The sequence below is a fragment of the Somniosus microcephalus genome, chromosome 5, assembly GCF_052327205.1.
Source record: "Somniosus microcephalus isolate GS21.2 chromosome 5, FLI_Smic_1.0, whole genome shotgun sequence".
Classification (NCBI taxonomy): Eukaryota; Metazoa; Chordata; class Chondrichthyes; order Squaliformes; family Somniosidae; genus Somniosus; species Somniosus microcephalus.
This window is the reverse complement of record NC_140991.1, coordinates 74,921,717-74,945,011: the sequence shown is the minus strand read 5'-3', so window position 1 is coordinate 74,945,011 and position 23,295 is coordinate 74,921,717. Positions and strand designations below refer to the sequence as shown.

The 23,295-nt window shown below is 44.1% G+C and overlaps 1 protein-coding gene across 1 annotated transcript in view; it reads left to right on the top strand.

Annotated features, from left to right (window-relative positions):
• The window catches only part of plxdc2b (plexin domain containing 2b), a 615,561-nt gene that overhangs the window by 216,144 nt on the left and 376,122 nt on the right, over positions 1-23,295 (top strand). Inside the window, exon 2 of the mRNA XM_085987831.1 lies at positions 7,807-8,015. Within this exon, the coding sequence (XP_085843957.1) occupies positions 7,807-8,015 (209 nt within the window). The remainder of the gene's footprint in view (positions 1-7,806; positions 8,016-23,295) is intronic.

The window sequence follows — 23,295 nt, the reverse complement described above, 5'->3', positions numbered from 1 at the left end:
GTTTGTAGTGTCCTCCATAGATATAGCTTTCAGAAACAACTGACAACGGTAAGAACTCGGCAGGAAACTGAGCTTGTGGAGGAAACGAGTTCTGCAAGTAGCTCTGTGGAGCACTTTGAAACAGCAGGTTCTGGAAAATGCGATTCACTGGTAACATTTCATGGCATCGATGTTGTAGTAGAAGAGGTTAAGGTGGGAGTACAGAACGTGCAGCAGCTATTGCCTTTGTAAAAAGTGAAAAGACGCTTTAATCTGTTTTAAAGAAACATGGGCTAAAAATTCGGTATCGCCGCGCCAGGTCTTTAGTGCCCGAAATTTTGCGCTCGCCCGGATTCCCGTAGCGCCCGCCTGAAATTCAGTTGCGCCGCCCCAAGACGGAGGCAGGCGCTATTGCAGGGTTTGGCCGCCTTGTTTGGGGCGATGAAAGTCAGTTTCAGGCGTCCAGCTGCCGCTGCGGCACCCGATGCGGTGCGGCAGGCTGGGGTACTGCAGGCCTCCTCCTTCTCTTAAGGAGGAGCTGCCTGCAGCCGTGAAATCGCCGCTGGATTCCCCCGGCAAATGAGCCCGGCACCACGGAGAAGTGCCGGGCTCGCGGGAGTCAGACACCAATGCCGCGGGGGGGTGGTGCAGGAGTCCGGGGAGGGAGGTGCGGCCAGGCGGCCGCCGGGAAAGCGGCCGGCCGCCCCTCCACCTTTATGCGCCGGCCTCTCGGAGCTGCAAGGCACCGTTTCTCAAACGCTGTTTGCGGCCGCTACGGGCGAGGCGGCCGCAACTGAATTTGGCCATCGGCACGGAATAGCATTGGAACCGGGGCGCTGAGCACACCGATGATGTCATCGGTGCCGGCGCAGCGCTACCGGCTAACGCCGATGTTAGGGACCAACTGAATTTCGGGCGCTAAAAAACTTCCGGCGCAAACCACTCTATAGCCAATAAGTGGGCGCAAACGCGACTGAATTTCTAGGCCCATGACTTTAAACATCTGAGTTAATAGAACAAATGAAAATTGATCCATTGTGAAGTTTTGCACTAAGTCTGCTGATTAATGCTGAATTTCAGAGTTTTTCAGAGATCATTAAATTCCTGACTTGCTGGATCATCGTGATTAAAAATGATATCATTACATACCAGTGATGTTCTGGGATGAGCTGTCTTGTCTAAGACAGCAGGAAATTTGATTCTGAGATCTTTGACATTATACAAAGAGACTGCACAGCACAATTAGTGCTGGCACTCCCTAATTTCCTGAAGAATTTGGGTGATTTTTGATGAAGCACCATACTCCAGAAGTCTATTGCAGCAGCTAGCAAAGTGATCTTCGTGTCCTGTTGATTGCCTATTAATATCTGATGCAGCAGGCGGTGTCATTTTCTGCATATTTAATGAGTGTCTTGTGAAAATGATGGATGTGTAGGAAACTTCAGTGGAAATCTGCATTTTCTGTATTTGTGAGAAAGATGATCCCCTCTGGCAGCATCATTTCAGACGGTGTAGGTACAATGAATCAGATGGAGCCTTGTATGAATTGCATCAAATCAGCCTCCAGAAGGTTATCATTGACTAGTTGAAACAGATTCTTTTATGATTGGATCAGATTCTTCATTAGTTGTGTTTGCATTTAATATGATTTCCTCTCATCAGCTGTTCTTTGAGCTTTTTTAATTTTGTTCACTTTATGCATAAAGAATTTAGTAGATGATCATATATTTAGTATGACCTAATGCTTATTTATAATAGACATTTACTGCAGGAAGCTTCCAACAGGCAGTTGTCTTGTATATGTTTCCTTAGTAACTCTTAAGTCCATGCAAAGTGCGGTCTGTATTTTTCACCGGTGTAATTTGTTCTTATCAGAGGTTTGAATACTGTGGACGCTTTCCATCCTCAAGATAAACACATGGGGGATAATATTATGAAAACATGCTGGTGTGAGAAGACTTGCGCATATCAGAAAATAGCAGACAACCCGCACAGGATCTTCCAATATATCCTGACAGATTGATGAAGTTTCTAACTACTGGATTTGCCTCAGAAAATGTAGTCTATAAGGTTATTTCCTCAAACTTTTTTGTGGGGGAGGTGGGGGCGGGGGGTGTATTGCCTCTTGGTTTACCTTTGGCAGAAGTTTGGCGGAACCCCCACTCACACACTTAAGCAATGTTTCCACCGAAGTTGCAGCAGCTCAAGCCCCGGGGAAAATTAACCCCTTGATCTTTACCCTACAATATTAAGAGAATTCTACTCTGAATTGACCTTGTACTGTAAGGAGTGGGGTGGGGGTGGGGGGCGGGGGAGCCATTCCAACTAAACGTCTTGCTCCTCATCTTTCCTTGGCCTTCAAAGAGCAATTTCTTAATAGTCCTAGTTGTGCATGTGTGGGATAGACTGCCACCTAGTGTGGTGAATGCTGACTCAGTTAAAACATTCAAAAACAAAGTAAACAGATTCCTAATTGAACAGGAAGCAGAGGGACGTAGGTCGGTGCCACGGTATGAGGCAAACGGTAGTGGCCTGCGTGGTCTTGAATAACCTGGAGAAGGTCCACAAGAATCTTTCTTATTCAAACTCAGAACAGTAAAATAGTTATGTTACTTAATATATAATGTTTTCTGTCATTAATACAGCCTTTTGCAATGCCCAACAAACTGTAGCTCTTGCACATCTCCATGATTGCTGTACCATGAATTCTTTATCTCCTTGATAGGTCTTCGTTCATGAGCCATTCTGTGGAAAATTAAAAGATTTGTCAAGAGCTGCAGCTCAGCCATTCGTTTACTGTTTTAATAAAATTGTACAAACTATCATTGCAGTCATGCAAATGTAATTTCTTGAGGTCCAGGGAGAGATATCATACAGTTAACCAGTTTAGTTTTATCTGATCACTACTGTATGCAAAGGAAAGCCTCTGGCTGTTCTGTATGTGAAAATATATATTTAAACAGCACGGTGGCATAGTGGTTAGCACTGTTGCCTCACAGCGCCAGGGACCCGGGTTTGAATCCGGCCTCGGGTGACTGTCTGTGTGGAGTTTGCACATTCTCCCCGTGTTTGCGTGGGTTTCCTCCGGGTGCTCCGGTTTCCTCCCACAGTCCAAAGATGTGCGGGTTAGGATGATTGGCTATGATAAATTGACCCTTAGTGTTAGGGGGATTAAATACGTGGGGTTACGGGGATAGGGTGGGATATGTGTTGGTGTAGGGGTTACGGGGATCGGGTGGGATATGTGTCGGTGCAGGCTCGATGGGCCGAAATGGCCTCTATCTGCACTGTGGAGTTTCTGTGATCTGTGAATGCATAACTGTTGATGGTAATTAGTGCACGCACAAAAAAACATGGTTTTTATAACCATGTCAGTCTAATGTGTGAATGAAAAATGACCATTCAGGGCATTTCCCGTTCAATTGTATTCTTGTGTGCCTGTTGTCTAAATATTGTTTAATTAATTTATTGCATTATTGCCTGAGCAATGAAGCCAGATCTAAGTAGAACACTAATTCCATAAGAAACCCAAATTTCAGCTAATGCATGCAGTCTCAGTCATCATGTGAACCAGGTGTCTGTGTACTGTTGGAATGTACAGAAGTCCCTCTATACATAAAGCAGGAATGGTCACAACCTCTTTGCTTTCACTATAAATGCATCCACAGTCTAGCTCGCTCTTCGTGCCATGACATAAACTATATTATTGTTATTATTGTTATAATTCACTATTATAGTGCCGTGAAAACAAATATGTATTGATTTTATTAGATAATTCTGGCAGCCGTGCGGTCTAGTTCTGGTAGTGAGTGTTGGCACATGGCATGGGGTGTGATTGCCTGGGGCCCAGCAGATGTCATTATATCAAGATTGGAAGATAGATCGAACATGTGGATTTGGCATTAAAATTAAGAATATTCATGAATGGGAATGAAAGAATGGCCATCAGTAGATGATAATACGTAGCTTTTGATGGTATAGGGACTGAGGAGATCCCAATGATGTCATTTTGTATTTAGCCAAATAAATAATCTCTTGGGCCTGATTTTCTCTGTGGCCAACATCATAGTGTCGTTAAAACAAAGGTTCCAGTAAATATGCCTGACTTATGCTCAAATGTAGAGCAGCTGTTTTCCCAGCTGGCACAGTAGACGACAAAATTAGAATACAGCTTGTATACTAATGACACTACTGTTTCACTCACTTCAGCCATGTTATCCATCTGCAACTGGGAAGACGAGAATCAAAGCGCATGCTTTCCACCAGTAAATGACTGGGTTTTTTTTTAACATTTTTGCAAGCTTCAGTTCCACATGGACAGGATCCCTTCAAAAACAAATACATGCAATCAAATATTTAAAAAATCTGTCCTTGTAGCAACACACACAATGCTACTGGAATCTTGTTAACATCAAGCTTTTAACAAGAATTGTGTCGAGAAGTGCCAATGACATGGCAGTACAGTATTGTGGCCAATATTGTGACAGTTCCATAAATCACAGGAAATCGGGCCCAACAGATTAATGTTTTCAATCAAATAGAAAATAATGTTTTGAGGGTTCGTTCAGGCCCTCTGTCATTAAAAGCCACACAATATCCTCCACTAGACTAACTGTTCGTTCAGGCCCTCTGTCATTAAAAGCCACACAATATCCTCCACTAGACTAACTGTTTCAACTAAAGTGTTTCTTTCAATTCTAGGCCCAACTTTAAACAATATCAATTCTGTGGTTTCTTCATGTTTAGTGGTATAAGTGCAATGTTTTGAGCAAAAATAATATAAATTATAATTCCCTCATAGGCTAATAGGGGAGGAACTGAATTCAGCAGGCTTTGCTTACAGATATCAAATGAAATAAATAGGCTGTTTTATCAGATTAGGAGGTTTTTATACTGAAGACCAAAAATGATAAAACCTAAGAAAAAAATTAAACAAATGTACATCTTTCCATCTTTACTAATTATGCCAGCAACAGTATGATGATACTATTTGTATAACATGTTTAAAATCAGGACTTTTTCAGCTACAAACTTGAATAATGGTACAGTCCTTCTAGGAGTTCCTTCCCTTAAGTTACCCTTTCTCTGTTCTTTTGTGCTTTCTCACAAATATAACAGCAAAACAGATGTAACTACTCCAACCATTTGAACACATTTATACAAAATGAGCAATTTGTCACACTGACACAGTTAACACTTTGTAGCATTATCTGTACATAGTTACATATGAAAATTGTAGATCGGTTAGAAATCAACTGTATAAAATAGTGATTTATTTTGTTAATATGAATAATTGCATAACTATTACTAACCATAACAATTGCTATGATGAAGTTATTGCAGCCAATATGCCTGCATTCTTCTTTACACACACATATTAACCTGGTACAGTATTGTTTTACTCCTGAAGGATAGTCATTCCTTGTGAAAACAATGTTAATTGTGACATCTTACAAAATATGTTTTGCAATAATTTTTATTTTTCAGAAGTATTAATTTGTATTGCAATTTTACAAAAGGCAAGTGTTTATACTCTGGCAGACATTTCAAAACAATTTCTATTAGTAGCTATAGGCTGTAAATTACGGTTGGCAATATGAGGAGGAAAATTGAATGCATTTGTGTGGTATTCCTCTGGTATTTTAATGGATGCCTGCTTAGGGTCAACACTTCGGTTAAGGTAGCAGGCTGATCAGTGTCAAACTCCGAATTAAGCACTGATCTGCTAATATCACCAACAGTAACTTCTGGCATAATTTTTATTCTACTCTTTGATATGCAAAGTCATTAAATTTTCTAACAAAGCTACACCTACTCACGAGGGGAGGCGGGAGATGTCGGTAGGGTTTTTAATGAATACTCTGCGTCTATTTTCACAAAGGAGAGGGGCGAAGCAGACATTGCTATCGGGAGAGGTGTGTGAAATATTAGATGAAATAAACCTAGTGAGAGAGGAAGTATTAAGGGGTTTAGCAGCTTTAAAAGTGGATAAATCCCCAGGCCCGGATGAAATGTATCCCAGGCTGTTGAGCAAAGCAAAAGAGGAAATTGCAGAGGCCCTGACCATCATTTTTCAATCCTCTCTGGCTTCAGGTGTGGTGCTGGAGGACTGCTAATGTGGTACCCTTGTTTAAAAAGGGAGAAAAGGATGGACCGAGTAATTACAGGCCAGTCAGCCTAACCTCGGTGGTGGGAAAATTATTGGAAAGAATTCTGAAGGACAGGATAATTCTTCATTTAGAAAGACACGGATTAATCAAGGATAGTCAGCACGAATTTGTTAAGGGAAGGTCGTGTCTGACAAACTTGATTGAATCTTTTGAGGAGGTAACAAGGAGGGTAGATGAGGATAGTGCATTTGATGTAGTGTATATGGACTGTAGCAAGGCTTTTGATAAGGTTCCACATGGCAGACTGGTCACGAAGTTAAAAGTCCATGGCATCCAGGGCAAAGTGTCAAGTTGGATTCAAAACTGGCTCGGAGACAGGAAGCAGAGGGTAATGGTTGATGGATGTTTTTGTGACTGGAAGGCTGATTCCAGTGGGATTCCGCAGGGCTCAGTACTAGGTCCCTTGCTTTTTGTGGTATATATCAATGATCTAGACTTGAATATAGGGGGTATGATTAAGAAGATTGCAGATGATACTAAAATCGTCTGTGTGGTTGATACTGAAGAAGGAAGCTGTAGACTGCAGGAAGATATCAATAAATTGGTCAGGTGGGCAGAACAGTGGCAAATGGAATTCAATCCAGAGAAGTGTGAGGTAATGTATTTGGGGAGGGCTAACAAGGAAAGAGAATACACATTAAATGGTAGGCCACTGAGTAGTGTAGAGGAACAAAGGGACTTTGGCGTGCATGTCCACAAGTCCCTGAAGGTAGCAGGCCAGTTAGATAAGGTGGTTAAGAAGGCATACGGAATGCTTGCCTTTATTAGCCGTGGCATAGAATACAAGAGCAGGGGGGTTATGCTTCAACTGTATAAAACACTAGTTAGGCCTCAGCTAGAGTACTGCATGCAGTTCTGGTCACCACATTACAGGAAAGATGTGATTGCACTAGAGAGGGTACAGAGGAGATTTATAAGGATGTTGCCGGGTGTAGAGAATCTTAGCTATGAGGAAGACTGGATAGGCTGGGTCTGTTTTCCTTGGAACAGAGGAGGCTGAGGGGAGACCTTATTGAGGTGTATAAAATTATGAGGGGCATAGATAAAGTGGATAGAAAGGACCTATTTCCCTTAGCAGAGGGGTCAAAAACCAGGGGGCCCAGATTTAAAGTAATTGGGGGAAGGTTTAGAGGGGATTTGAGGGGAAATTTCTTCACTCAGAGGGTTGTGGGCGTCTGGAACTCACTGCCTGAAAGGGTGGTAGAGGCAGGAACGCTAACCACATTTAAAAAGTACTTGGATGTGCACTTGGGATGCTCTAACCTGCAGTGCTACGGACCAAGAGCTGGGAAGTGGGATTAGGCTGGATAGCTCTTTGTTGGCCGGCGCGGACACGATGGGCTGAAATGACCTCCTTCCATGCTGTAACTTTCTATGATTCTATTCTATGAGGGTATCAGGTCTCCAGTTCTTTTATCTCATCTAAACCTCATTGCTCTTCAATTTCTGACCTTGTACCTAACCGATACATTGGTTTAACGACAAGCTAGACTAGGTCCCACATCTTGTATTCAACTGTTTTGCCCAGAACTCCATGCACATGGCATTCATGCTCAGTGGTCCTGCAGTGTTGCACATTTAGAATTTGTTTTCCTGTTTACTTGTATAATACACTATACCATGTTACTTGACCTTTGCTTATGTATCTTTATTCTAGGAATGTTCTACACCTTTAGCCAGCAGTTATCATCCAATATCTTGGTAGATGTCAAAACCTACAATCATCGTTGGAAGCGACAGCAACCACCAGGGTCACCCAAATCCGTGGATACAAACCGAGCTAGCCCGGAGCAGGACTTTGCAGATCCTACTAAAATCTTTGATATTCAACCTGCTGAGGACAATAACAATGATACAAAAATTGAGGTATGTTTGTTATGCTAAAATGTTACAAAGGAGCTCTGTTTTTGAAAGGAGCTCTAAATAGCAAACTTTTGCAATGTTATTTCTTTTATCACATGAGAACGTATGCTACTCCTTATCAGCATTTCAAACATACCTTTTGATTTTCTTTAAAGAAAGCATTTTTTTTTGTGTTATTAATGAAAGCTGACAGTTTATCACCATTGATTCTTTCCCACACCATTGGTAGAAATTGGACCGGGCCTGATTCCAGTGATGGTGCGCCAGAACAGAGCGGCCCAAGGACCATCCTGAATTTGTCCTCAATTACATGGTTATCTTTTTTAGGAAGTAAAGAGCTAGATTCTGCATCATGAAATATTTACATTATCTCCTCCTGACTGTTCTGCAAAATTTTTATTCAACATTTTAAGAGTTGTTAAAGTGAGCACGTTTATGGTTCAACGGTTCCCGTTTAGACTTTAGGAATTTTATGGACGTTGTATTTATTTTTGTATGTTTCAATTTTCTAAACAAATTAAGTAACCTGAGTATTACAAATCCTAAGATTAATGCTGCAATTCTCAAAGAATTCCTGTTGGCAGAAATAGCTGTTGTATTGGAATCTGTCCTTGAGATATATCTAATTCAGGCTGAGGTCTCTCTCCGTGCAGTGATTACTGATTTTTCTGGCCATGGATCCTGCAATGTGAGTTTCATCCAATCAGCTTCCAAGAATTAACTGGCAGCATATCAGTGCAGTCAGTAACCAACACAATAGAATGTAAGAAAATAACAAATGAGAATAGATTATCTGATCCACCGAGCCTGTTAAATCCAACAGATCCATTATTTGCGGCAGCAATCTGGGGTGGGGGTGTGAGGGGGCTCACGGCGATGATCAGCGGCGGTCCACATTCTTTGATTGTGGGGTCAGGAGGAGCAATCTTGTATAAAATTATGAGGGGCATAGTTGGTTGCAACCTAACTGGCGGTCCCTTTAAGGCCTGGTTTTCCTGAGTGCCTGAATTTCTAGGCCGTGGACTCTTCCCAATGTCTTTAATCTGCTGAAAGAGGTGAATAACCATAGGTCAAACTTTCATGATGAAACTTTCAATTTTTTCTCTAAAAATAATCAAGTAAATAGTTTGGAATCCATTAACAATGGTCCGGATGAGAGTAAACTGGCAGCGTTCACCGTCATTCTGCCTTTGAAACTGACCACAATGTTGGGATTTGGCGCATGCGGAAATCCTGAAGTTGCGGTCTGTCATTTGTGGAGTTTCTGGGTCCGTGCCGTGCCAATTAACCTTTTCACTCCTAAGTTCCGAAAGATTTGACTTGACCCGTATTGGTGACAGTAATTATATTTTATTCAGTGAAAGTGAGACTTGATGTATTACAGCATCTGAGCAGTAGTTAAATGAGGCGCGATCTCCACAGGCCATCCCCTGTCGGACCTGGCCTCCAGGCTTGCTCGTCCGTCCGGTGTGACTGGTGTGGGTCTTCCGCCAACCCGAAACCCTCCTCGGCTGGTCTGGTGGATGTTCCCAAGCTTCTTGCCGAATGCCTCTACAACCTAAGTGTTTGAGAGAGCCCTTCTTATGTTTCTGCTTTCCAGCAAAGCCTATGGGGACCAGTTACCCAATCAATTAACTTACACCTGAAACCCCCCTGTCCAATTACAGGGATGCCACGTACCTAATGATCCCGCCTGCTCCTGTCAGGTCCTCATCTCATAACACCCTGACATCATGTTTTAGACCATCAAGACTCCCATCAGGGATAGTTATGGCAACACAAACGGAACATGTCTCCACAGGTAGAGATATGGCATCCTTGCTGTTGGCCCAAGTTTTTATTTCAGTGAAGATATCATAACATTCCACACAGTGGCAGCCACGCTTGACCTTGCTTCCCAGGCTGGCTGTCTGTTGTTTGTGTGCCAGGAAGGCTGCTGACTGTATCTTTAATTTGGCCAAGCAAGGCCCAGCACTTCGGTTTCTCCCATCTTAACTCTAATCGCTTCTACCCAGGGCATATTACACTAGTTTTAAAAGTATGATTATTCAAGCATCATTGTGCATTGCATGTCAGTTACATAATCAAACAATGCAAATACTAGTCCAGTTAGTTAGTAGGGAGACTCAGAAATGAAGATTTCCCCCATCTTACACACTGACAGCTCCGAAACGGTCTGCGCTGTACCCCCGCCCCTCCATCCCACCGAGCCGGCAATCTGTGTAATTGCCCAAATCAGGGAAACTGATAAACTTCAGCTCTTCCGCAGTAAGTACGCTGTTAAATTCCCCACTAAAAGTTAGACCCAAAGGGATTCGGTGTAACTGGGGTTTTAACAGTGGCATTACTGCTAAACCAATGTTAAGGGCCTGAAAAACTAATTTTAATTTTGTGCAGTGTGAAATTTTTTCATTTTAATTTTAAAAAGACAATTTTTAAGAAACTTAATTTTTTTTTTTTTTTTACATTTTTTTAAGTTTGTCCATCTTTATTTCAGGTTTGCCTTTTCCCCATGTGAGAGCCCCAATCTTTGTTTTGCTCTCTAACATTTTTTTAAAGTTCGAATTGTAAGAGCTTATTCACTTCCCTTCTTTCCTGTCTGAAAATACTGCATTTTGATTGGCTGCTCAGACAGCTTATTGACATCACAGCAATTGGCACAAGGGAATCCGCACTAACCTCCGTTGATTTGAATTCAATGTCGGAAAACCCCAAGATTTCAACATGGGGATCGCGAGACCCTTGTGCGAAGTGTACTTCGGGGCCAGCAACAAACGCCTTCGCATCCCCGCTGACTGCAAATTCCGGCCGTTACTTAATCCTAATAAGTTTTGTATTTCACAGACTGCATTTCGGTGGTTACGAAGAGTCTAACTATTGTTTTCCATAAACTATTTAATCAGCTTTATGTTGATAAACTTCAACCCCATTTTTTCTTTGTAATTTTTTTCTGTTCTCCTTTTCTTCTGAAGGCATTAGCTCCTTGCTGGAGTTCAGTTCTCTGAATGCTGGCCAGCCTCTCGTACCTTGACGAGGTGGTTATTGTGCATATAGTGAGTGTCAAAAGGCCGTTTGATCACCGGGGTGGGGGGGCGGGGGGTGCACTATAGCCAAGTCCAATCCTGTCCTCGCCCAACATCCACACATGCACACCTCCAGCAGCTATCTTAGAAACATAGAAGATAGGAGCAGGAGTAGGCCATTCGGCCCCTCGAGCCTGCTCCGCCATTTAATGAGATCATGGCTGATCATCCAATTTCAGTACCCTGTCCCTGCTTTCTCCCCATATCCCTTGATCCCTTTAACCTTAAGAAATATATCTAACTCCTTCTTGAATATATTTAATGATTTGGCCTCAACTGCCGTCTGTGGTAGAGAATTCCACAAGTTCACCACTCTCTGGGTGAATAAATTCCTCCTCATCTCTGTCCTAAATGGCTTACCCCTTATCCTTGGACTGTGACCCCTGGTCCTGGACTCCCCCACCATCGGGAACATCCTTCCTGCATCTAGTCTGTCTAGTCCTGTGAGAATTTTATAAGTTTCAATGAGATCCCCTCTCATTCTTCTAAACTCTAGCGAATATAAGTCTAATCGACCCAATCTCTCTTCAAACTTCATTCCTGCCATCCCAGGTATCAGTCTGGTGAATCTTCGCTGCACTCCCTCCATGGCAAGAACATCCTTCCTCAGATAAGACGACCAAAACTGCACACACTACTCAAGGTGTGTTCTCACCAAGGCCCTGTACAACTGCAGCAAGACATCCTTGCTCCTGTACTTGAACCCTCTCGCTATGAAGGCCAACATACCATTTGCCGCCTTAACCGCCTGCTGCACTTGCCTGCTTACCTTCAGCAACTGGTGCACAAGGACATCCAGTTCTCGTTGCATTTACCCTCTTCCCAATTTATTGCCGTTCAGATAATCTGCCTTCCTGTTTTTGCCACTAAAATGGATTACCTCGCATTTATCCACATTATACTGCATCTGCCATGCATCTGCCCAATCACCCAACCTGTCCAAATCATACTGGGGTTTCTCTGCATCCTCCTCACAGCACACACGCCCACCCAGCTTTGTGTCATCTGCAAACTTGGAGATATTACATCTAGTTCCCTTGTCTAGATCATTAATATATATTGTGAATAGCTGGGGTCCGAGCACCGATCCCTGCGGCACCCCACTAGTCACTGCCTGCCACTCGGAAAAAGAGCCGTTTATTCCAACTCTTTGCTTCCTGTCTGCCAACCAGTTCTCTATCCAAGTCAGTACCTTACCCCCAATCCCATGTGCTTTAACTTTGCACGCTAATCTCTTATGCGGGACCTTATAGAAAGCCTTCTGAAAGTCCAAATACACCACATCCACTGGTTCCCCCTTATCTATTCTACCAGTTACATCCCCAAAAAATTCCAGTAGATTAGTCAAGCATGATTTACCTTTTGTAAATCCATGTTGACTTTGTCTGATCCTGTCACTGTTTTCCAAGTGCTCTGCTATTACATCTTTAATAATGGACTAGCATTTTCCCCACTACCGATGTCAGGCTATAATTCCCCGTTTTCTCTCTACCACCTCTTTTAAATAGTTGGGTTACTTTAGCTACCCTCCAATCCATGGGAACTGTTCCAGAGTCTGTAGAATTTTGGAAGATGACCAGCAATGCATCTACTATTTCTAGGGCCACTTCCTTAAGTACCCTAGGATGTAGATTATCAGGCCTTGGGGATTTATCGGCCTTCAATCCCATCAATTTCCCTAACACCATTTCCCTACAAATACTGATTTCATTCAGTTCCTCCCTCTCATTAGACCCTATGTTCCCCGACATCTCTGGGAGGTTATTTGTGTCCTCCTTTGTGAAGACAGAACCAAAGTATGTATTTAATTGGTCTGCCATTTCATTGTTCCCCATTAAAAATTCCCCTGATTCTGACTGCAAGGGACCTACGCTTTACTTCACCAATCTTTTTCTCTTCACATATCTATAGAAGCTTTTACAGTCAGTTTTTATGTTCCCTGCAAGCTTACTCTCATGCTCTATTTTCCCTTTCTTAATTAATCCCTTTGTCCTCCTTTGCTGAATCCTAAACTGCTCCCAATCCTCAGGTTTGCTGCTTTTTCTGGCCAATTTATATGTTCTCTCCTTGAATCTTATGCTATCCCTAATTTCCCTTGTTAGCCACGGTTGAGCCACCTTTTTGTTTTACTTTTATGCCAGACACGGATGAACAAATTCTGTAGTTCATCCATGTGATCTTTAAATGTTTGCCACTGCCTATCCACCGTCAACCCTTTAAGTAACGTTCCCCAATCCATCCTGGCCAACTCATGCCTCATACCATCGTAGTTTCCTTTATTTAAATTCAGGACCCTAGTCTCTGAGTCAACTACTTCACTCTCCATCTTAATGAAGAATTCGATCACATTATGATCACTCCTCCCCAAGGGGCCTCGCACAACAAGATTGCTAATTAATCCTTTCTTATTACATAATACCCAGTCTAAGATGGCCTGATCTCTAGTTGGTTCCTTTACATATTGGTCCAGGAAACCATCTCGGTCCAGGAAACCATCTCGTATACACTCTAGGAATTCCTCCTCCACAGTATTGTTACTAATTTGGTTAGCCCAATCTATATGTAGATTAAAGTCACCCATGATAACTGCTGTGCCCTTATTGCACGCGTCTCTAATTTCCCATTTCATGCGAACCCCAACCTCAGCATTACTCTTTGGGGGTCTGTATACAACTCCCACTAACATTTTCTGCCCCTTGGTATTTCTCAGCTCTACCCATACAGATTTCACATCATCAGAGCTAATATCCTTCCTTACTATTCTGTTAATCTTTTATGCATGAGAGCTGTCTGAGATGGGATCACAGCAGCCAGTGACTGAATTGCAGCACTAAGCTTTAGCGTGGCATCCGCCTGTGCTACAGCGAAGTGCTCCACACTCCTTGCCAGTGCATCAATGCATTCGGGCACCCTTCCCACTGCACCCATGAGCTGAGTGTGCATGTGCACCGCCTGGGAGTTCATTTCAGTGATGAGCCGCTCCTCCTCTGTGTCCAGTGCAGCAGGACTCACCAGCCTACTCTCCCTCCAGGGAGAAGGCCCACAAGCTTCCCTAGCCACATCACTAGCCACATCACATTGCTGCAGCCCGCTGTGTCCTGGAGCTTCACCCTCATCAGACCCTTCACCCCTGCTCCCCTCCAGGGAAGACGTGTTCCCAGTGTGGGCATGGGCTTCCTCGGGAGAGGGTGGCGCTGATGTTCCAGCTTCCTCTTCCTCCTCGCCTGCAGCTTCACTCCCACTGGCAGCTTGAGGGCCCGTCTCCTCAGCTGGTGAATCACCATCTGAAAGCAGGGAGGTACAAGAGTGGCTCTAGCGTGAGGACAGGGGGGCAGTAAGGGAGGAAGCAGTGCAGCGATTTAGTAAGTTGGATTGAAAGTGTTGAAGGCAGGTGTTGTGAGGTACAAGTGGAATGAGAGAGGAGAAAAAGGTGATGACCTTACCATTGCTGTCCAGAACGGGGTCGGCTTCTCCAGGGGCGACGGGTCCGATCACCTGGCTTGCCACAATCCTGTGGACGCGCGCCTCAAGATCGCTGAGGGGTTGCAGCTGAGGCCGCCCTCCACCCGTCCATTGCTGCTGTCTCCTATTATGAGATAGCTTGGCCTGCAAGAAAAAGGACAGCGTCTGAGTAAATATACAGCCATGGTCTTGCCTGATGTGCCTCCCATAATTGAATAGCCCTTAATGTATGCAGCCATGGTCTTGCCTGATGTGCTACCCATAGTTGAATAGCCCTTAATGTAAGCAGCCATGGTCTTGCCTGATGTGCCTGCCATAATTGAATAGCCATTAATGTAAGCAGCCATGGTCTTGCCTGATGTGCCTCCCATAGTTGAATAGCCCTTACTGTGTGCAAAGTGTGGAATGTGTGTGTGTGTTTCATGAGAGGGCCATAGGTGTTGGATGAGTGTTGGGCATTGGTGTTTTACGACCCTCTGGCCATAGAGTGAGGTTGAGATGGAGGGATGGAGAGGTATTGAAAAAAGCCACTCACCCTGATGACCCAAGTGAGGTCATTGAACTTTTTGTGACATTGTATATGGGCCCTGGTCACCATGCTTCTGGAGGAGATGTGCTGAGCCACCTCCCTCCACACTCTTCTGTAGTCACACGACAAAGGCTTCCTGCCACTCTCAAGGAAGAGTATAGATCCTCTGTGCTCCACCGCACCAACCAGAGCCTGCAAGGCCTGCTCGCTGAAGCGCTGAGCTCGTTCTCTCACCCTCTCCATAGTCCTTGGCTGGAAAATGTAGTCACAGGTCTCTCCAGCCGAGATTCAAGGCTCCAATGAGCAGGGTGTGGCTGGAGAGAAAGATCAACCCTCCCTTTTATGAACTGTCCGGCGTCAGTGTGTCTGTGTTCCATGGCTAACTGACATCACCTACGCTGCACCCGCGCTCTGAGTTAGCGCCTCGCTCCTCAGCCTTTGCGCCTTAAGACAGGTGTGCTGCGCCTGATTTAGCACTCCAATCACCTCCAGGGGTGATAAAAGCTAAGTTTGCAGTTGGAGGCGATAATTAGCGCTAAGCGCTAAACTTTGCGCACAGCCGATAATCGCGCCCCAAACGGGGCGATACTGAATTTCTCCCCCAATGTCTTTTATAATTAGTGCCCATTAAAGACTGATTAATGCAGTGTCATTACACGACTAGCCTATGCAACGGAGATTCGACAAAGAACGTTTCAAAATCTGAAAGGGTTTCTGTTTTCCTGTAAAATGAAGATTAATAGCTTTATCACTTGAGGTTAATTGATCCATGTTTTGTTCTGTAATTATGGTGGCTGATTTATGCAAAATTTACAGTCACCCCAGGTGCAGTCAAGTGTGGTGGTTACAAACTGAATCATCCATCTTTGGTGAGGAATTGGTCCTAGAGCGAGTAAACATGGTCAAAAGGATTCTTAATTTTCCTTCAAAGTGCATTGGCCCAAATGGCAATTACTCTCAAATGGTAATGAAAGGGATTAATCCACCAGGCTCTTTCATTACGTGCGTTCCTTTCAACTAACCAGCAGTCATTGTACACGGTGATTCTAACACTCGATGGTTTACATGAAATAGTGCAGAATTAGTTGTATTAATATTTTCATTATTTAGCATGGTAATTTCTTATTTTTTTAAATCCGTGGAATTGTTTGTAAGGCAGAGCTGATGCCTTTAGTACAAGAGTTTACTAGCCTCCTCCTTATTTTGCTTCACATCAGTGTGATAAACTGGAGAAACCTAGTTCACTATCTTGAGAAATTGCTTTCTGCCTTTTCATCCATCATCTTACCTGCTTGCTGCTCTTTAGAGAATTCAATCTGTTCATGGCTGAACTGAGGAACAATCCCCAGAGTGTATCAAAATAGACACATTCTCCATATATTCACTGTACTGTGCCATAACTAAAGCAGGATTTGACATTTAATGCATATTTTTACTTCAGCTTTTCAAACATGCTCATAATTTGTGGAACACTTTTTTTCTAAATATTCACATTTCTCATTAAAGAAATATCTGTTGACAGTCCATGGAGCAAATGTTGCAGATCAATTTAAAGAGAGGGGTCTGAGCAGCAAGGTACCCTTTTAAACTGTGAGGGGCATCTAAAACAGGCATTGGGCCCCTCATTTACATATGTAAGGCACTTAATGCCTGTTTTCGATGGATGTCTGAAAATGAACCTGACCCAATTTTGGCAGGATGTTGCGCCTCAAAATTGATCCTTTATGCGCCCGTTTTACTCCAGTTTCTACCCCAATAAATCTGATAATTTGTAGGCTAGCACCAGGCTAATGTCCTTGAGGGAAGGGTGTGATATATAGGCCTCCAAATAGTAATATGGAGGTGAGGGAAGGCATAAAAAGGGAAATTAGAGAAGCGTGCGATAAGAGCACAGCTGTCATCATGGGTGACTTTAATTTACATATTGATTGGACTACCCAAATTAGTAAAAATTCTGAGGAGGAGGAATTCCTGGAATGTTTTCGGGACGGTTATCTGGACCAATATGTCGAGGAGCCGACTCGAGATCAGGCCATTTTAGACTGGGTATTGTGCAATGAGAAGGGACTTATCAGCAATCTTCTTGTACGAGGCCCCTTGGGTCAGAGCGATCATAATATGATCGAGCTCTCAGTCGAGATGGAGAGTGAGGAAATTGAATCAGAGACTAAGGTCCAGAACTTAAATAAAGGGAATTACGAGGGTATGAGACGGGAATTGGGTAAGATTGATTGGGTGGTGTTTCTGGGGGGATTGACAGTGGATAGACAATGGCAAGCATTCAAAGATAGAATGGAAGAATTCCAGAACATGTTTATACCGGTTTGGCATAAAAATAAACCTAAAAAGGTGACTCAACCGTGGATAACGAGGGAAATTAGGGACAGCATAAAATCAAAAAAAAGGGCATATCAACTGGCAAAAAAAAGCACCAGACCGGAAGATTGGGGGCAGTACAGGATACAGCAAAAGAGGACAAAGGGATTAATCAGGAAGGGGAAAATAGAATACGAAAGTAAACTTGCAGCAAACATAAAGACAGACTGCAAAAGCTTTTATCGGTATATCAGGAGGAAAAGACTGGTAAAATCCCAAGTCGGTCCCTTGCAGTCCGATTCGGGAGAATATATAATGGAGAATAAGGAAATGGCAGACCAATTAAACTCATACTTTGGTTCTGTATTCACAAAGGAGGACACAAATAACCTCCCAGGAATATCGGCAAACATAGGGACTAATGAGAGGGAGGAGCTGACAGAAATTAGTATCTCTAGGGATATGGTGTTGGGTAAGTTGAGGGGACTGAAGGCCGACAAATCCCCGGGGCCTGATAAACTACATCCTAGGGTACTTAAGGAGGTGGCCCTGGAGATAGCAGATGCTCTAAGGATCATCTTCCGGAACTCCATTGACTCGGGAACAGTACCCGTGGATTGGAGGGTAGCTAATGTTACCCCAATATTTAAAAAGGGGGGTAGAGAGAAAGCAGGGAATTATAGACCAGTAAGCCTTACATCGGTTGTGGGCAAAATGCTAGAGTCCATTATTAAGGATAAAATAGCGGAGCACTTGACAAATGAGGAAAGGATCGGACAGAGTCAACATGGATTTACAAAGGGTAAATCGTGTTTGACTAATCTGCTGGAATTTTTTGAGGAAGTAACTGGTAAAATAGATGGGGGAGAGCCAGTGGATGTGGTGTACCTTGACTTCCAGAAAGCCTTCGATAAGGTTCCACACAAAAGATTATCATGCAAAATTAAGGCTCATGGGATTGGGGGCAAAGTATTAACGTGGATAGAGAACTGGCTGGCGGATAGAAAACAGAGAGTTGGAATAAACGGCTCGTTTTCGGAGTGGCAGGCAGTGACCAGCGGGGTGCCGCAAGGATCTGTCCTGGGACCCCAGCTGTTCACAATATATATAAATGATCTGGATCAGGGAATTGGATGCAATATTTCCAAATTCGCTGACGACACTAAACTAGGAGGAGGGGTGGGCTCTGATGAGGATGTCAGGAGGCTACAGTGCGATTTGGACAGGTTGGGGGAATGGGCGGATACGTGGCAGATGCACTATAATGTGGATAAATGCGAGGTTATCCACTTTGGGGGTAAAAACAGGAGGGTAGATTATTATCTAAATGGCAATAGATTGGGAGATGGGGAAGTGCAGAGGGACCTGGGTGTTCTTGTGCACCAGTCACTGAAGGAGAGCATGCAGGTGCAACAGGCGATTAAGAAGGCAAATGGTATGTTGGCCTTCATATCAAGGGGGTTCGAGTATAGGAATAGGGATACCTTACTACAGCTGTACAAGGTGCTGGTGAGACCGCATCTGGAGTATTGTGTACAGTTTTGGTCGCCCCATCTGCGGAAGGATGTTCTTGCCATGGAAAGAGTGCAACGGCGATTCACCAGGCTGATACCTGGAATGGCGGGAATGACCTACGAAGAGAGATTAAATAGTTTGGGCTTGTACTCACTGGAGTTTAGAAGATTGAGAGGGGATCTCATCGAAACATATAAAATTATGGCAGGCCTGGACAGGCTGAATTCAGAGAGAATGTTTCCAATGGCCAGGGAGCACAGAACCAGGGGCCACAGTCTAAAAATAGCGGGCAAATCATTTAAAACAGAGATGAGGAAAAATTTCTTCACTCAAAGAGTGGTGAGCCTGTGGAATTCCCTGCCACAGAGGGCTGTGAAGGCTAATTCAATAAATATTTTCAAGAGAGAATTGGATATATTTCTGAAGGCTAAGGGGATTAAGGGTTACGGAGAAAAGGCGGGGACGGGGTACTGAACTGGTAAGATCAGCTATGATCTCAGACGAAGATCAGCCATGATCTCATTGAATGGCGGAGCAGGCTCGAAGGGCCGAATGGCCTACTCCTGTTCCTATCTCTATGTTTCTATGTTTCTATACCATCTGTTCAGGTCTACATGTGGTTCCTATTCCATGCTACGTGGTTGCCTTTTAATGCCTAGCAAGCCACTCAGCTATATGACTAATTGTTGCTCAAGAAGGAGTATTGGAGAGTAATTATGATCTTCCCAGCATCTGCTCACATTGTGAGAACAAATAAAAAAAATCATTATCTTCCTATTTCCATATCAGTTTCAAATCTATCAACCTCAATCACCATTAATTTCATCAGTCTTGACCTTCATTCAAGTCTATTTGGTGAAAATACCTTTCTGAAAACCCAATTAATTGATATCCACTGAGTTGCACTCATTCACTAGATTAGTTACCACCTTAAAGAATCTCAGCAAGTTAGTGAGACATGACAACTGTTTCTTGTCCACCATATTGATGACTCATTCTAGCCTGCTTTGCTCGTTAGATGAACATTGATGGCATCCAATATAGGGCCATATATTCCGATGCCTACGGGTGTGTACGCACTGTGTACACACCCGTAGGGACGTCAGAAATGCCGGTTTCAGGCATGCCAAGCGCACGCGCTGAAAACCGGCATTTCCGATCTGTCAAGAATCGGATAGTTCTGCTTTCTGGAGAACCTCCGCCTGCAGAAAACCCTTAGAAATCTTACGCCTGGTAAAAGCAGGCATAAGTCCTGCTTTTACCAGCATAAGAGTTGAAAAAAAAGTTTAAAATTTTTTTTCACTCATTTATCATTTATAAATACTTTAAAAAAAAGTTAAGTTTATTTTTAGCCCTCGTCCATTATTAAATCCCTCCATTGATATAATGGTGTACTCGGCACGTAGAATCACTTAACAAGTAGCAGTTCACATTTTATCCAGGCTTTGCGTATCTATTCATAATTTGACCAGATATAATTAGGTTAGCATCTAGGGCAAAGCTACTTCATGGTGGCTCATTTGCAGATCAAAGAACCTGATTGCATTTGTACCCACAACTGAGATCTGCACTCCACTTGTAGGTTAGTAAAGAAATACACTTTCATCTTAACTTTAGTTATTTTTAAAACACATTTTAGAATATATAGGTCACGTCTATTGGCAACACCAGATTTCTGATTGGTCCCCTTGGAGGACAATACACACCCAGCAGTTTATCTGGAATGTGTAATTAGATCCTGCCTGCCGAAGTAATCAAGTACTTTGCAATGTGTAATTCGAGCCATTCATTCTGACTGCCAGGCTCCAGACAGAACTCAGAACAGCCAGGGCTTACCCTCACAGGTTAGGACCTTCTCTTATTTGAAGCAGGATGAGCACTTTTCCTTTTGTCACCACCCTGTTGGAGTACAGCTGGGTATTCATGCTGCCAGATTACTGCCCATACAGTGGAGATGACATTTTACTCCCAGACTACACATGAACATGAATATTGTCAGTGGTCTGATGGATCAATGGGGCCTTGCCTACTGCTGGTCTTTGTTTTAATGGATGAAAAATCATTGACAGTTATTTCATGTTCCTCCATAATATTCTGTCATCTTACTTCGGGGAACAAAAAACCTTTGCATCCCTTTTGCTACATCTAAAACACAACTTTCTTTCTTCCTGTTGCACTTTCTGTGCAAGACTAAAGAGCACATCCTTCTAAGTTCCCACCCTGGCTGTGTTTTCTTTCAGAAACTTGATTGCCACGTAAAGCGGAAACATATTTGAGATCAGAGGAGAGGCAATTATTTAATTCCGTAGACAACAAAACACAAATACATGGTTATAGTCTTTGGGGGAGAAATTCGGTTGGTAGCGCCTCCAATTAGCGCCTAAAGAGGCCGAGAAGTGGGGCGTTAGCCAATTTTCGGCCGGGCGGAGTGAACCCAGCGCCTCGTCCCATATTGAGCATACATTTAGCGCCGGCGCTAAATCTTAGCGCCCGCTCACGGGCGCAGGCAGATCATGACGTCATTTGAGTGTGCAATGCCTTTTGGGCGCCCCGGACCGGAAATTCAGTGGCGCCCCCCTCCGTAGCGCCTGGCGCTCATAAGGACAGCTTACCTGGAGCCTTCCCCAGTCGCTCTCAGGCTGGAGGGGCGTTATTTAAAGGGCACTGGTGTGGTTTAAAAGCGGCAGCCTTTTTGGCTCACAACTTCTTCGAGAGCTACAGAGAGTTGCTGGGCTGCACACTGCGAGCCATTTCAACACTGAACCAGCGCTGGCAGAGGAACTTCAGCCTTCTGACCATCACCTTGCTGTTGGTGAGCATTTCCAACGGCAAAACTTTCTTTGCGCACTTATTATGGGGGCTGCATTGGAGGGGAACGTCCTGCTGCTGAATCATCTGGAAAGAGCACAGAGACGCAGGGAGAGAGGGGCAGGCATGGCCAGACGGAGGAGGACCAACAGACATCGCCACACCAGACCTTACACTGCCAGGGTTTTCCGACAGCAGTTTTCCTACATGAACATGTCGGAGGAGCACATGTTCATCAGAAGGCTGCGCTTTAGAAAGGAGGTGGTGACTGAGCTGTGCCACCTGCTTCAGCCAGATCTACAGCCTCAGATAAGGTGCAGGACATCTCTGTCGGTGGCTGTGAGGATGACTGTTGCCCTAAACTTCTACGCAAGCGGCTCCTCTCAGGCCGCAACTGGGGATATAGCCAACATCTCGCAGTTTGCAGTGCATTGCTGCATCCGTCAAGTGACTGATGCCCTGTTTAAAAGGAGGCGGCAGTACCTCTCCTTCCCAATGACCCCGGACAAGCAGCGGGAGCGCGCAGAGGGCTTAGCTGCAATAGCGGACTTCCCCATGGTGCAGGGTGCCATTGACTGCACGCACGTGGCTTTGCGGGCGCCTGTAGAGAATCCGGAGGAGTTCCGCAACCGCAAGGGGTTCCATTCCTTGAATGTCCAGCTGGTCTGTGACCACCGACAGCTGATCCTCGCAGTGAATGCGCAGGTCCCAGGCAGCAGTCACGACGCCGTCATCCTGCACCAGACTTCTGCTGCAGACCTTTTCGAGGCCCCGGCTCACCCAGGAGGCTGGCTTCTCGGGGACAAGGGCTATCCTCTGTGCCCGTGGCTGATGACCAGCCCCTTTAAGAGCTGGCCGGCGCCAATGTGTCTCGGGGAAAGTGATTATTGACAGCACCTGCGCTGCGCCCCGCCGCCGCTAAATTGGGTTGCACCGCCGGGTTAGCGCCTTAAGAGTATCGTGCAGCGCCTGATTTAGCGCCGCAATCACCTTCAGGGGCGCTGCAACCCAATATCATGCCAGGTGGCGCTAAATTGCGCCTGGCGCAAAACTTTGCGCATCGCCAGGACTAGCGCCCCGAACAGGGCTATACCCAATTCCTCCCCCTTTGTCTCCTCCTGGTACTTCAACCAATCAGAGGAACATTGAAGAACGAATCTAACATTCATGCCCTCAGATAGTATCCATCAGTGGGAAGAGAAGGTATAACCTGTTGTTTTGATTGTCACTCCAAACTTTGTTATATATTTGAGTGGCTATTACTTAATTTTCCAAAAAGGGAAACATCTATTTTCCTATTACATTTAATTAAACTATTTTGGGTGGAATTGTCAACCAAACTAAAATATTTTTCCTCACAGCAAACAGGCATAATAAAGCCAGGGAAATTTTCATATCTGGAGATTCATGTGGAAGGTGGATAACCTCCAATATTCCATCGTATGTTCACAGGGAAATATATCCTATTACTAGCCATAATATTTATTTTGCAAGAAAAACCTTGCATAAGGATTCAGCCACAAGCCAGGTGTATATTTAATTGCTCTATAGTGCAAGATACCAGCTGAAC